Source organism: Ictalurus punctatus, chromosome 5, assembly GCF_001660625.3.
Source record: "Ictalurus punctatus breed USDA103 chromosome 5, Coco_2.0, whole genome shotgun sequence".
In the NCBI taxonomy this organism is placed as follows: domain Eukaryota; kingdom Metazoa; phylum Chordata; class Actinopteri; order Siluriformes; family Ictaluridae; genus Ictalurus; species Ictalurus punctatus.
Genome location: NC_030420.2, coordinates 2,846,851 through 2,862,920, shown reverse-complemented (window position 1 = coordinate 2,862,920; position 16,070 = coordinate 2,846,851). Strand labels below are relative to the sequence as shown.

General features: G+C 43.8%; 1 protein-coding gene across 23 annotated transcripts in view; it reads right to left on the bottom strand.

Moving 5' to 3' along the window:
• The window catches only part of gpat2 (glycerol-3-phosphate acyltransferase 2, mitochondrial), a 163,249-nt gene that overhangs the window by 14,306 nt on the left and 132,873 nt on the right, over nt 1-16,070 (bottom strand). For 9 of the 23 annotated variants that reach the window (XR_008396392.1, XR_008396388.1, XR_008396402.1 and 6 more), the window contains 11 exons: nt 15,981-16,051; nt 15,319-15,583; nt 14,394-14,533; nt 12,149-12,226; nt 11,326-11,451; nt 10,468-10,588; nt 10,165-10,233; nt 9,589-9,644; nt 8,351-8,501; nt 6,030-6,150; nt 750-1,658 (listed from right to left, as the gene is read on the bottom strand). Coding sequence is in view for 8 of the 23 variants with exons in the window: in XM_053680065.1 (XP_053536040.1) it covers nt 8,385-8,501; nt 9,589-9,644; nt 10,165-10,233; nt 10,468-10,588; nt 11,326-11,451; nt 12,149-12,226; nt 14,394-14,533; nt 15,319-15,583; nt 15,981-16,051 (1,043 nt within the window). In the remaining 15 variants the exon portion in view is untranslated. Of the gene's footprint in view, nt 1-749; nt 1,659-6,029; nt 6,151-7,853; nt 8,502-9,588; nt 9,645-10,164; nt 10,234-10,467; nt 10,589-11,325; nt 11,452-12,148; nt 12,227-14,393; nt 14,534-15,318; nt 15,584-15,980; nt 16,052-16,070 lie in introns of those variants that run through there. The other 14 variants (XR_008396393.1, XR_008396390.1, XR_008396391.1 and 11 more) reach the window with 14 other exon arrangements.

Genomic DNA, 16,070 nt, shown 5'->3' with positions numbered 1-16,070 from the left:
GTACCTGCTAAAGGGCAAAAAAAAAAGTGTGATGATTCAGAATCCACTTCAGATGACGAATATGTGCCATGTCTTTGTGCTACCAGCTTAACCCATTGTGTTGGATTTTAAAGTTAACATCTTAACCTGATCCTGCCACTAAACCTGTCAGACCTGAACAGAAGCTGATCTGATTATCTGTTTGTCTGGCCAAATTCCATTTTAGATCATAATAGACATTAGCATCTGGTTGGCATTGTAGTAAAATTACTCGGTCCATCATAACACATCTGAAATGGCAGTGTTTCAAATATGGTAAAGGAAATGTTATTATAAAGAATAATATTTTCAGTATTATCAGTGTGAAGACATTACTAGTGACTAAACCTGGGGAATTTTGACCATCCTGGATTGCTGCACTGATGCACCTTCCGCATTTACTGTGGGGGGGGAAGTAAATTTTTTTTTAAAAATGCAAAAAAAAACAGCTCCATCAGGGAGGAGTTTGACTCTGAAAAGAGGAAACAAATCTGTTTTCTCCCTTTTTTCTTTTTGTAGAGCTTCTCAGTGTTACTAGCACACAGGCAACATGAAGAGACTTCACGTTTTAGTAAACCTTCTCACATTTTCATCATCTGCCAACACACAGGTACCTTCTCTTTCCAGTGGATTGAAATGTTTTTATATCTTGGTATTTATTTAATACTGTGTTTGTGTGACTTTCAGAGTCTCAGACTTCTTGTGAAACTCCATACGGAACTGAATTGGTGTATATTTAGCACACTTAATATATTTACTGTTTAAATTGTTCTATCATACAATGATGTAATGCAACAAAATGAAAATACAAAATATTCCCATGCTTTTGAAAATAACCTACAGTTAAGTAAAGAACGCAGCACTTCCAGGCATGCCGTTATATGGAAAAAAAATAAGAAAGAAATGTTTCTACTGGAACCTCAGTACAGTATACTGTAGACAGAATTGTTAACTAGTTATTATCTTAACTAGAACGAACAGTCTCAATACATTCTGGGTCAATTCAACTTAACATTAGCTGCGTTTACATGGACAAAAAACCCGATTAAGCCCATACTTTGATCAAGAAACTAATTAGGACTAAAATATTTCCGCCGAATTTCCTCCCAAGCCCTGGCCAGGGACTCAAATGTTGGACGCTGCTCCATCAGCACGTACATCTACATTTAGCACAAGACATTGAATTAGCACAGTGTTTGAGATAAGTAGAGTAGGCTTCGGTGATTTGAATGTTTCACACTACCTCCTCTTGACAGTCCTTGAGGGCATGGCCACGGCCCGTTTTCCTCTACCAGGGTGATCAATTTTTTTATAATTAAGTGACCTGGTACGTTCCTCCCCGTCACCTCGATATATTTCTAGGGCAAGTACATCAAATTGTGAACCAATATTACACTATTCAGTAGATATTATACACAAGCATAATCTACAACAAATGCTCTCCACAATTATAAAAAATATACATTGTGTACACTTATTATTAAAAAACATGAAGAGACCGAGGTGGGGAATGGTTTCTGACCACAGGTGGACTTTGACGATGGTCACAGCGTGTCAGGATCTCATAGAGCGTCACTCCAAACGACCAGACAGCAGAAGAAAATGAAAATATGCCTTCCTTTAGACACTCTATGGCATACCTGAGAAGTAAACAAAAGTACAACCATGATGAACGCATAATCAAGAAAATGCTCAATCACAGCTTTCCATAACCCAAAAAATATCTCCATAGCTTATTCCTTCTGCTCATTCATTTATTTAGGGTTTCAGACAAGTCCTAGTAGAGATGCTGGTTCCATGCATCCTGACTAATTCGGACGCCATTAACTAGAGATGATGATCAGATAATCATTTTAAACGAGTTACCTTTAAGAATCCTGGTAGAGTTTTAAAGAAGAACCCTGAACACCTTGTGTATTAATCTTTTTTATTTTTTTATTGAAAGGTTTTGCATATAGAGTAGAACATACATTCATACATACTCACTAAAAAATATCAATAGCTTAAACAAACAAAATATATATAATAGTAAGAAATAAAATAAAAATTAGAGGAGTGGGCGTGTTCAGAAAACCATCCATCTTTCTAAAGGTGAGCTCAGTTTCTTACACTGCGTAGGCTTGTTCTCCATTTTCCAATCCTGTGAATCTCTAAAAGACTAATATGACCTGGTCATGGTGATAGAGAAACACCGTGGCTTATTTAATCCCCTGAGTAAACGTACATAAAAGACAGGGGCGCGATAAGTTTCGGCGAGCCGAAATCCTCGGAAACGTTAAGAGGTGCCCTTGGTGATGACTGGTTTAGAACGTCATTGATCACGTCTGGCGTTTGATGACGTTCCAAACCGTGCGGAACTAAGCGATTGCAGAAATGAGTCAGAAAACCGCTCCGGCGTTATCTCCTACTGAGGCAGGAACATCTGTACAGACGTATCCTTTGAGATTACTTTTGGAGAGAGGAGAAACAAAGGATAGCACATTCTTCAAAATTAATACGAAGTCGGAAAGCTTTTCGATTAGGCGTTATCGTTAACGCGCCACATCGAAAACGTGTCGATTTTAAGGTCCGTGGCCTTGCAGTGTTCCACGAGTGTTTACAGTGTGTTGGTGTTTACACTGATGTGTTAATCATAATCATGTGCTTATGTTTCTCATTAATTCGGGTCCAAGTTCAGATCTCAAATGCTCATCTACATGAACAAAAGTTAATTACACTCGCTCTTCTCTTAGCATCTTCATCTTGCCGGCTGAAGTGTTTCTTTTATAACCAACATTTGAACACACCTTAGTGCTAATTTCCTTTAAACCAGCAAACCCCCCTCCCCATGAAAAAAAGTAATGTTTTACATGAAATTCTAATTAATGAGCTTTTGAATAAAATGTGGCATCAAAACAAACCTCATGACTACACCCGCGTGCTAAATTTGATTAGTTCTTTGTACTGCTTCTAAAACATGACCCATCAGACACCTGCTTGGCTAAAACCAAAATAAACAGGTCCCTACAAGTAGAAGTCACAACGCCTGGGGGGGGGGGGGGGGTTCTTTATAATTCAGAAAATACAGTATTCAGAGGTTATGCAGACTGCTATAATGCACTGTTTGGGATTATAAACTCACTGATCACAGTAGTGTTAATTTATTACATGGAGCAGCACACCTACTGTTTAAAAATAAACACACACAAAACTACATATACTAATATTGTACTTTCATGAAAATCATAAAATATTCCTATCGGTTCAAGTCGCAGTGCCTCCAAATGGGAAAACGTGCTTTATATTAAAGGTCGACCGATTGATCGGCGCCGGAAACCCGCTTTGCGAAGTGTTCTTGTCGTTATACAGTATGAGAGCGGCCTCTAGAGGCGAAATTAAAAACTATCGTAGACAAATTTTGTTGTTATTTGATTCATTTTGGACGTATTTCTTTTTTGTGTTATTTGGAGTGTTACTTTTTGGTTCAGTTTGGATGTGTATCTTTTTTTTTTACTTTAATATTTATTAACAGTTAATATATTAATTTACTTTTTAAAAAAATGCAGTACATTTTCATAAAAGTTCAGCTGTGTGTGAGGTTTTCATTCAGTAGAAATGTTTTAAACTAGCGGTTGATTAATGGGTTATCGACAGGTACTGCGCAGCTTTGTTATCTTGCACACTTGATAATTTAACTCTCTGGTGTGTTTTAATCCTACATGTGCAGCACTGATAAATTGAGAAATAATTGCAGCGTTGGAAACAAAGTGAAGAGCTAAACCGAACACATTGTGAGACTGGTACTAGTGCATCGTGGATGGATTCTAAAGCCTGATTGCTTCTCTCGTCTCTAACAGTAGATTGGTATGCAGCAGCGTAGCCTGAAGGGAGAACAGCAGCTTCTGTTCGGTCCCTCCTCTGTGATTAAATTCAAACCTTCATCACGCTACTAATTTCCCCCAATTAGATGCTCTTAACATTGGCTGTCGTTCAGCACCGTGGAGACTTGGCACACGCCCGCTCGAGTGGCAGGCAGCCACCGTGTGGCATGTTTCATTTGCAACGGATATTTTCTTGTTGCGAAATGACTTTGACATCAATCGCAAGTCATTAGGAACGTAATTTACACAACAGTGAAGCGCAAATTATTTTCGGTGAGGCCCCAAGAGTTATATTTTGAGCACATGACTAAAGAATGTGTTCAATTAGCATGTTTTATCTCTACTCATAAAGCTAGCACTTGAAAAGCCACAAGTGTTTATGAAAAGTGGTTGAAATAGTTTTCTGTTTGGAAAAGTGGTAGACGTGTCCAAAGCAACACGTAGACGTAATAAAACCCGAAGCTCCATCATCACATGCGGCCTGCAGACATAAACGAAAGGCGACGGCGACATTTTAACGGACAACTATTTTAACAAAGACTTATAAAATGGTCTTCGTGTATAATTACAGACCTTACTAACACCAGTAACACATTTTCCTTGCGAGGAGCTTTGATCCTCCATGGGATGTCTGCACAGATGTGATCGCATCACCACTCTGGACCAATTAATTATTTTACAGTGTGCGATTTTCATCACAGACAAGACATCTGCTGAGGAATAATCAAAGTTGGCGAGTTTGTTGTGGTATGCATCAGGGTTCGATCCTGTGCTCCACTCATTTTAACTGATTGACAAATAGAAGCGGTGGCTCAGTGGTTAAGAGAGTGAATTACTGATCAGGGCATGAGGTCACTGCCAACCTGCCACCGCTGGGCCTTTTGGCAAGACCGGTAACACTCTGGATAAGAGCGTCTGCCAACTGTAAACCACACGAGACACAGCCCAGTGTCGCGCAATAATCCAATTACAATTATGCCACATTACTGCTATTAAAGTACTGATGTGCCTCGGAGCATTTCAGTTTGTTTAGACCCTGACGTTTTTTAAGTGAAAATATCTTGAATATAGTTCAAATTTATCTACACTATATGGTCAAATGTATGTGGACACCTGACCATCATACCCGTATGTTCTTTTTGAACATCCCAATCCAGATTTAGAGTCGTCCCCCCCCGAAACCCAACCTCCCCCAACCTCCACTCTTCTGGGAAGGCTTTCCACTAGATTTCGGAGCTTGGCTGTGGGGGGTTTGTGATCACTCAGTGCATTAGTGAGTGATGTTAGGCGAGGACGTCTGGATTGCAGCCGGCGTTCATCCCGGAGGTGTTCAGTGGGGTTGAGGTCGGGGTTCTGTCCAGGACACTCGAGTTCTTCCAGTCCGACCTTCACAAAGCACGTCTTCATGGAGCTCGCTTTGTGAACAGGTGCACCGTCATACTGGAACAGGTTTGAGCCTCTCGGTTCCACTGAAGGGAAATGATAACCCTACAGACGTCCTATGCGGTTGTGTGCTTCCAACTGTGCAGCAACAGTTTGGAGAAGAACCACATATGTTCTATTATAAAAGCATGTTCTATTGGCAGATAATGTTTCTACTTTTAAGCATTTATTTCTAGACCGACGTGACATTATCTGCCATCTGAAAACAGGCTGGATAACCTTCGATAAGCCACGATTAACAAACTAAGGTGTGAACGGAGAACTAAAGATGGAACACAAGCTTACAGACCAGCCAAAACAATGCACAACCAACACCCACACACATGCGGATGACTCACAGCTCCGCCCACAGACGGACCATTTCGCTCTTCTGAAATCCGCTCCAAAGCCTACGTAGTGCACCTTGAAGAGGAAACGCCCACGGCAACCGTTTATAGATTCGTTCCAAACATGAAGTGGACACTTTTCCTTTCCAACTTTCTTTGTGCTGTTAAAACCGCCATCGCAGCTGGCGAGATTCTGTATAAACACCTGCGAAGTTCAAGTACGAAAACATCAACATAGCATTCTGTAGTAGCAAACTTAAACCTGACGCTGTGTATTCGGTGTGTCGTTATCGCAAGTAATGTGCGGTTTGTGCGTTTGTAAATTAAACGCATCTGATAACAAGCACAGGGGATTTTTCACTGCGGGCATCTATGAGCTTACATTTGCAGATTTGCAGTTCGGAAAGATGCGCCCGGCCGGCTTCACGTGTCTCGGAGGAAGCGCGCGTTCTCCTTCACCCTCCCTGGCTGGGAGCTGGCACGCGGTGGCTGGTCGGTGGGACCTAATAAGAGAGAAGGTGGCAGGAGAAAAGGATTACTTGTTCAAGACTCGGTGCGTTATTTTAGACCTTCACGGAAGGGGATCCTTCAGGGTTCTCTTTCTTCACTGTAAGCCTCCGTGGGGTGCGATCATGATCACTTCACAACGCCTTCACAAAAGAGCTCGTGGTTTTTAATAGTTCTGATCACTAAAATCCGAAATGCACACGACGACCACGCTCTTAAAACTACGATGATACATAACGAATATTAGAAACGAATCAATTCTGATTAAGTCGTGTGAAAATGCAGCAAGTGCTGATTATTTCAATACACCCCCCCCCCCCCCCAATCAGTTTTAATTACGATTACATCACTACCATGACTAGTATTTGAAGTAAATCTTCTCCCCCCTGCTGTGTCTTGTGCGTTAAATCGCAAGCTTAATTATCGTTCAGATTTAGCCTTCACGTAATTCATGTAACTACTTAAGAGAGTAGTACTGCTTTGTAATGATCTGAGCCATGCCGCGTTACGGAAAAGAGACGTCGTGGAGTGTCAGGTCGAGGGGATCGGGTCCATCCGAAAAACCGTGGTGTGACTCCTGCACGGCTGGCTGACTTTTATCTGAGCTAGGTGGATGGGAAAAATAAAGAATAAATCACTTCCACCGTTGAAATGCTTCAATGTCTAGATGTTTCTGAAACCCTGATCCGAGTCGTGTGCACTAGAAATGATTGGTCCACAGTGCAGGTGCTGTGATCTTCCAGGAGATGGAGCTCTGTTGATTATGTTCAGGGAGAGACACTACCGTATTAGTGGGTTGTCAACCCCCCGCCCCCCGGTGTGAAATAAAACATTCCCCAAGCCCGCCTAAACACCCCCCCCCCCCCCAGAATTTTTCATTGTTCTTGTTCATTTTAAATATCTTTCAAAACGGACTGCATGATGAAATGCCTTTAGGGAGACTGCTTTAGAGTGGAAGACAATGGAAAGTCTAATATTCTGTGACGCAGAATCTTCATTTCATGCAGAAAATATCTGTATGCTTTCCTATAGTTTCACCGCAGCAGCGCATGGACCATAAAACATAACGTTTTCTTATCAGAGAAACTATTAAAATACTGAAATAGCATCGCGTGACTAAAATCAGAGAGCTGACCGAACGTCCATTATTTCACAGAGACCACTCCGGATCTGCTCCGTCGGTTCACTGACCCGAGTTTTACGAGCCGGGGGGAGCGTAAACCTGCCAAGCAGGTGATCTATCGCGGTGCGAGACTGCGGCGCGCTCCGCGTTCAGAGCCCGACTCCTTCTTCTAAAAAGTGCTGCGCTTACTCCTCTCGGCTTTCCTGCCCGTTTAAGTATTCACCTCGTTTCTTCTCCTCCTCTGTGCATCTGCGAATCCCTCTCGACATTATCGATCGCCTTCTCCGTGAGCGCGCAGGAGGTCCCTGTGCAGTTCACCTGTGCGTGTCTCTCGAGATCTTACTCAGCACCTGGTGCACTACAGCGATCAGCCCTGTCCGTCAGCATCTCTCCCTCTCTCGCCGTGCTGCGTGCGTTAAGAGTCAGTCTATATATGTACGCGTATGAGGTGAAAGAAGGGGGTTACGGGATTACAGGGGCTGACTGGAGGGTCGCTGGTTCGCGAGCTCCGTCACCCATCGTTAACGGAGTCATGTATGAGAATGTGGAAAAAGAAAGATCCGGATTGAGCGACGGTGCAAAACAAAAACCTGTATTCCTTTCTTCAAATCAAACAAAGCGACAATTTTCAACTCAAAATCCTACCAGTATTCTCACTCGCAGCCTACCAGCAGCATTACATCGAATGACACGAACACACTTAACACACAGCATGCAGCTCAGAGCTCAGGCTTCAGTTTTGCACTAGAGCTACGAGGCTCTAAACTGTCAGCAGTGTGGAAACTGAACGCTTAAATCGTACAAATAAAGAATTTTCAGCTGCTGGTACTAAAGGATTAAATGCTCTAGGTGTCATGATGCTAGACTGCTAGAGATGAGCTTTACTTGTTAGCTACAGCACACCATGCTCATCGCTTCAGTGCAAAACTGAAAACCACAACAAAACATTTCCAAACTACACATTTATAAGTAAGAGAGAAACCGAGTGCAGTTTTTAAAAGGTCCACGTTCAAGTCCACATCTCGCTCCAAGCGGATTACCAGAAACACCGATATTTTGTAACTAAACTCAACCTGGAGCGGTGCAGAGAGCTGCGCTTCTCCTGCGTCAGCCTTTGAGGAACCGCGAGACGAACTGGAAGAGCTTGCGTTTGTTCTCGGCCTGGAGGAAAAGAGGACTGATCTCTAGGTACACCGCCTCGCTCTGCCGGTCCTCCATCAGCACCTGGTACAAGAGAAACACGCTGTAACCCGGTCCGTACAGGATTTCAGAGGGTTTTTATATTGATGTATATATTTTTTTGTGATCGTTGCGGCGGATTTTTTCAGATCGACGACGTTTTTCGGGCGCAACCGTTTTGCGCGCTCTTTCGCGGCGATGTTCGTTGGTGAGCGAGACCTCGTGGCCGAGATTTGCAGAAAATGGATGAAAATCTGCGGTCGGTTTGAAACGTTGCAACGCTGCTCCGAATGTCGCGGCGTCTGCTCAATTCTGCGTTCGTTTCTGAGATGGCAAAATGGAACCGTGGAAGGAGCTGTTCACAGGACAGACATACTTATGGCACACTTGAATGATATCCTGTGCGAAGTTTACTCGAAGACGTGTGAGGAAAGCTTTTCTGACATTGGGACAAAGTCCTCCATTTGGCAGGAACCCAACGCCCTGAGGACAACGTCCCCATGTCGGGGATGTCGGAAAGTTGAAAGGGGGGTGAATACTTAGGAAATGCACTTAAATAATGAGGAAAACAGTCTGAAGAACACTCAGTCGTCAGTATACACACAGAATTTAGTTTACATTTTTTCTAGGGCACTCTGCACTGCGTTGGGGGGAACGCCGCGGTTCTGAGAAACCTCTGAGACAAAACGGCATCACGACACTGCAGTGACGCCTGCCCCGTTAGTCTGTTTTGCCTCAGACTTCTTTTGAACTGATCAAATGTTTTGTCTGCTTGTGGGTTGGAAGTCCGAGATATTTATATAATTAGATATTTATATAAACCTTCCACACACACACCCCTATATATATATATATATATATATATATATATATATATATATATATATATATATATATATATATATATATATATATATATATACACACACACACACACACACACACACACACACACACGCACGCACGCACAGTGGCCCCATAAAGTATTTGGACAATTAATTGAATAAAAAATAAAGTTAAACAGAAAGACAGAGACAAAGTCAAAGAAAGTCAGAGAGATGCAGAGAGAGAAACAGAGAGAGAAGAGGTGAATTTCACTTTGTCATATATATAAATATATATAAAAACTCACGCCACAATCAGTCAGGGTTCGCAGGGCCGCTCTCACCAGCTTTATCGAGGAGCTCTCTATGAGACACACACACACACACACACGGTTCAGCTCAAGAGGCTCATTATTTACAGTGAAAAGTTCATGTGAAGGTTTATTCAGAAATGTTATCACAAGCACTTCCTTTAGCCGAGTTTTCCTCTCACTGTCAATCTCTCCATGCTTCTTTGTGCTCGTCAGTCACCATATATATATATATATATATATATATATATATATGTGTGTGTGTGTGTGTGTGTGTTATGAAATGGAATTTGAAAGCACCAGCGAGTGGTGTTCTGTAGCGTCTGACAAACTTAAGTCTCAGTGCAGCTGATCAGTGTTGCTAAACAGCTTAAAGCAGCGATGCTAGTCCCCGAGCCAAACCGTTTCTCCATGCCAATTTTCATTTATAGAACCGTCCTGTAAAATGTCACCGAGTCAGCGGGGAGAGATAACCAGCCATATATAGCCTCAGCTTAATGTCTTGTTCTAACTGAACTAACTAGAGAAGAGCTCAGTGTCTCGTGTGTGTGTGTGTGTGGGGGGGGGTCTGACCGTGGTGCACTCTGTCCAGCTGAGCTTTGTTTCTCAGGTGAGCGTGGAGTTGAGTCACACACGCCGTCTCTATACAACAAACACGACACAAAAACAACACAAAGCCGTTCACTCCGTCAGCGCCGACTCCGCGTCTCGCTCTCCTCCACTACTAATTACAAATGCGCGGTGAACTGGCGTACAGGCAGGAGAGCATAAAGCCACTCGTTTTCCCGTGGTGATACCCGTACGAGAGATTTACCTCATCTGCGCAAAATTAATGAGTGTGTGTGTGTGTGTGTGTGTGTGTGTGTGCGCAGTAACCTGTGAGGGGAAAGGGCAGCAGGTCCATGCTCTCTATAGCCCAGCAGAGCGCCCTCAGCTGGACACTCAGTAAACTACAGAGAAAGAACAACAGCTCGGGACACTGAGACGGCTGACCCAGCTACACACACACACACACACACACACACACACACACACACACACACACACAGACAGAGAAGGAGAACACAGTTTCAGTTTCAAACACCTTAATTGTGAGAGTGTGTGTGTATCTCCGTGTTGTTACACAACGCCGCTATCTCTATCTGATATTTAACTCTACCGGAAGACACTGAAAAAAAAAAATGACCACACCCAAATAGCCATTTGCACAACATCACTTCAGTCAACTCTGGATCTTATACAACCCCTCACCCTCACCAATCCTGCAGTTTACATGATGAGCACGTTAAACTGTTTTTGTGACCTCGGATGCGTGTAAGTCTATCGTACGAGACCTTTAGAACAAAATTAGGCAGGTTTCAAAACCGTAATAGGCGCGCTTTAACTAATTCAGAATGACTGGACGTGATGCGGACCAACCGAGAAGTGGACGTCCGCTGACGAAGGCACGACCGGGAAGTGGTGCTGGGAAACCAAAACACTAAGAACACTCCTTCTAGTTGTACCGTGATGATGGACGTGGTTTTCGTCCTGTGAGCTCGACGTCTGCGTCCTTCAAGCTCGTGTCTACAAACTGAAAACCTCTTGCTCGCGCAAGTCTTCGCCGCGTCCCAGCGCTTTATTCAAAACCAGATGCCCTCTGAACCTTTCAGGCAAGCTTCCCCATCAATCCGAATATTGTACGCGTAATCAGTTACATCCCTGGTATATGTGTGTGTGTGTGTGTGTGTGTACCTTGTATGAGCGTGTGTCCTGTTCCTCACACTCTGAGTCACTGCAGTGTTCAGGGTCGTCTGAAGAAGTAAATGAGAAAACACCCTGCTTTTTCCAGAAATCACACAGGGGAGTATCCCGCTGCACCTACACACACACACACACACACACACACACACACACACACACACACACACACACACAGTAACTCTATTGAAACACACCGAGGTTACATTAACATTAATCTTCTCCTATGTGTTAGAACCCTAAACGCTTCACTAGTTTTATTCCATCAGTAAAAACCAAAGTGCAGGAAAATCAGAGTGCGATACGTTTGTAAATGGAGGTGTTTCATTCTCGTTCCTCACACACACACACACACACACACACACACACACACACACACACACACACAGGGCTGAACACTGCTGCAGCGCAGACTAATCTGCAGTGTAAGCACTTCAGGAGCCAATCTGCACTGTTTTTCTGTTCCGTTCTCCACCGTGTCCCTCCTGCTCTGCTCCATCCTCAGCACTGTTCTATTCACACCATCTGTTCACAGTTTACACACCAGTACAACTCGAACTTTTACTTTCCAATACGCACACACACATCTCGGTGACGATTAATATGAGCACCGTGGAGGCACATGCGCAAAAATCCCAGCGCAAAGGCCCGCCCTTCGTTCTTATGCAGGGGCACACACCCGTATCGCCACTCGGGCTCGGAGTGGACACGGAGTACAAATGAAGGGAAAAAAGCTTTATTTCAGCTGTATTTTAATCCAAGAACCTCTGAGAGATATGAGAGTGTGTGTGTGTGAGAGAGAGATATTAGATCTCACCTCCTCCATGACGAGAATCCCACAGCGCACCATGCTGTCCACTGCATCCAGAGCAAAACTGTTCGCTGTTTGGCATGGCTGAGAGAGAGCGAGAGAGAGACAGAGAGTCACATAGATGGAGACAGAGATTGAGAGACAGAGACAGAAACAGACAGATTAAGAGACAGACAGGTAGAGAGACGTGTATGTATGTATGTATGATATATATATATATATATATATATATATATATATATATATATATATATATATATATATATATATATATATATATATATATATCTCTCTCTCATCATACATACACACACACATACAGCCAGCCACAAAGAGAGACAGAAAGAGAGAGACAGCAAGAGAGAGCACGAGAAAGAGCAAGAGCGCAAGAGAGAGAGAGAGTGAGAGAGCACGAGAGAGAGAGAGCGAGAAAGAGACAGAGCAGGAGAGAGAAAGAGAGAGCACGAGAGAGAGCAAGAGAAAGAGAGAGAGAGCACGAGAGAGCAAGAGAAAGAGACAGAGCACAACAGAAAGAGAGAGAAAGAGAGCAAGAATGCAAGAGAGAGAGAAAAAGAAAGAAAGCGAGAGCGCAAGAGAGAGAGAGAGAGAGAGAGAGAGAGAGAGAGAGAGAGAGAGAGAGAACGAGAGTGAGAGCGAGAGAATTAGCTGAGGAACAGTGTGTGGAGTGGTTTGTTCTTGTTGACATTTCCTGCAGATGTTGATTTGTTGGCTGTAATTACACACACACTGTTCTCCAGTGAACAGCTCTTCAGAGTAGATTTACAGGTACAGCTACACTCGCTCGCTGCAGCTCATCTGTTTCTATACGCAGCGCGTCACCCTCGGACTAACCCAGAGCACCACTGCTGAAGCGGTGGAACTGTTACAGAACTGTTTGCCGTTGCTCCAACGAGAAAGATTCTTATTAACGAACAACTTTTAAATGGACAGAAAGACACACTCCCCTCTGAAACTACTGGAACGACGAGGCTAATGCTTTCTTTCTTTCTTTGCTGTAGACTGAAGACATTTGAGTTTGAGATCAAAAGATGAATATGAGAAGAGAGTTTCAGCTTTTATTCCCTGGTATTTACATGTAGATGTGATAACCGACATAGAACACCACACGTTTTCTGTCACACCAGCCAATTTGTAGGCGAGCAAAAATACTGGAACATGCGACTGACAGGTGTTTCTTGTTACCCAGGTGTGTCCTGTTCGATTGACTGTTTAAACAATAAATAGCACTGAACATCTACTCTTGGTTTTAGCCTTCAGTTTCACCACTGAAGACTGCATCTGTTGTTAAAAAGGATAAGCCGACATGAAGATCAGAGAGCTGTGTATGGGAGAAAAGCAAGTCATATTAAAGCTGGGAAAAGAGGGAAAACCAATCAGAGGCACTGTACAAACACTGGAGCATAGCCTCTACAACAATTTGGAATATCCTGAAAAAGAAAGAAACCCCTGGTGTACTGAGCAGCAGACACCGAATGGATCGGCCAAGGAAAACAGCAGCAGCTGATGACAGAAACATTGTGAGAGCTGTGAAGAAGCCCAACAAAACAACAGTTAGTGACATCATCAACAGCCTCCACAGGGTAGGGGTGAAGGTCTCACGAAGTCTTTGAGAGCAGAAACACAGAGGCCATACGCGTCAAATATTAAGTGTTATTTACTTTAACTTACTTCAAGACTTATCTGTTCCTATACTTTTGCTCACTTAAACATTGTGTGGTCTGACACAAAAGGTTCTACATTTGATGATGTTGAATACATCTAGATGTAGGTACCATTAAATAAAAGCTGAACTTTCGTCTCATATCCATCGTTTGGTCTCAAACCCAAATGTTTCTGGTGTGTAGCACAAACAAATGCATCGGCTGTTCCAATAGTTTCGGAAGGAACTCTAGATAAGCAGTTTAAAACAGCGTTGAGTACAGCGTGGGCCGTTTAAACTTTACAGCCTTGAAAATCATCAAAAAAGGGGACTGTGTATAAGGAAAAGCACCTGATAGCCATTGTGAAATCTGTAAAGTGATGCTTTGGGCCTGATTTGTTGGTGGTGGGGGAGGCGGTGACTAATATTATCTGTAGTGGAGCCGATACGTTTGCAGGAAATAAAGCACTCCTTAAGAAAAATATGGTTTTATACAGAATCCCATATGTTTAAGATCATGACACGATTTAATAAGTGGTGTGCGTTTGCATGTTGGGTGCCAATATTTTTGGAGCTACCGGTCTGACTCACCGGTATATACCCAGCTGGCAGTAGGTGTGTAAGCTGTAGGCTTTTTTCAGTCAGCTCCTCTTGACCAAGTGCAACATCAAACTCCATCTCTCTTCCTCCACATCCTGCCACCTCACACAGCAAGGCAGAGACAGCACAGGCTGCACGCGCACACACACACACACACACACACAGAGTTCTGATTATTACTACTTACATTATCAAATATGACTCCTTTACCACTGTTCATCCCTCATTCCCAGTGAAGGGGGAGTGGCTTATGAGTCAGTCCCAGTGAAGGAGGCGTGGCCTCTGTCTCAGTCATAGTGAAGGAGGCGTGGTCTCTGTGTCTCAGTCATAGTGAAGGAGGCGCAGCCTTTGTTGCAGTCATAGTGAAGAAGGCGTGGCCTCCGTTTCAGTCATAGTGAAGGAGGTGTGGCCTCGGTGCCTCAGTCATAGTGAAGGAGGCATGGCCTCTGTCTCAGTCATAGTGAAGGAAGGAGGTGTGGTCTCTGTGTTTCAGCCATACTGAAGTAGGCGTGGCCTTTGTGTCTCAGTCATAGTGAAGGAGGCGTGACCTTTGTAGCAGTCATAGTGAAGGAGGCGTGGTCTCTGTGTCTCAATCATAGTGAAGGAGGCGTGGTCTCTGTCTCAGTCATACTAAAGGAGGCGTGGTCTCTGTTTCAGCCATACTGAAGGAGGCGTGGCCTTTGTGTCTCAGTCATAGTGAAGGAGGCATGACCTTTGTTGCAGTCATACTGAAGGAGGCGTGGCCTCTGTGTCTCCGTCATAGTGAAGGAGGCATGGCCTCTGTCTCAGTCCTAGCCTCTGTCTCAGTCATAGAAGGAGGTGGCAAAAATAAAATATTTTGAAAAAATATTCCAACACACACACACACACACACACACACACCCTATAGTATGATGTACATGTTTATTAAACCGACCTCCCACAGCCTCTGCGATGAAGACGTGTGTGAGGAGCTGGCCGTACCGGCCAAGTGTGAGCAGTGTGTGTGGGTCGGGCCGAGCTATCACCACCAGCTCTCCTAAAGCGGGCACTGTAGCAATCAGCAGGTGGGGACGCAGCACAGAGAGAGCGTGGTACACCACACTGAGCAGAGTGCCTCCAAAACCAGCGTCATAGCGCCTGATCAACAGCTCCTCCAACAGCCAACAAAAATCTCTACACAACACAGACATACGCACCCCCTGACACACACACACACACACACAGAAATAGAGGAAAGGAAGGATAGCACAGAGAGAGAGAGAGAGAGAGAGAGAGAGAGAGAGAGAGAGAGAGAGAGAGAGAGGGTAAATATGAACAGTGGATAAATTAAACCACAAGGAGAAGTGTGTGTTATCTGACTATCCATCACGTGTTATTGTACATCTCTACCTTTAATATCTCCTAAATCCCATTTGTATCATATTTGTGTATCCACACTGTGCGTGTGTGCGTGCGTGCGTGTATAAGCGTTCTGGGCTTTAAACAGATCAATAAATGCATCATTTAAGACGCAACACAATGAGGCATGTGGGGCGTTAAGAGATCCATAAAAACAGAGTCAGTGTGATATAAATGTGTTCAGCTGCGTTTCCTCACCCTGCGGTGTTTATGGAGGAGCAAACAGGACATGACACTGGTAGACATCACGGCCATGCTGCTGGTCACCGCTGAGAGGCAATTTAAAAA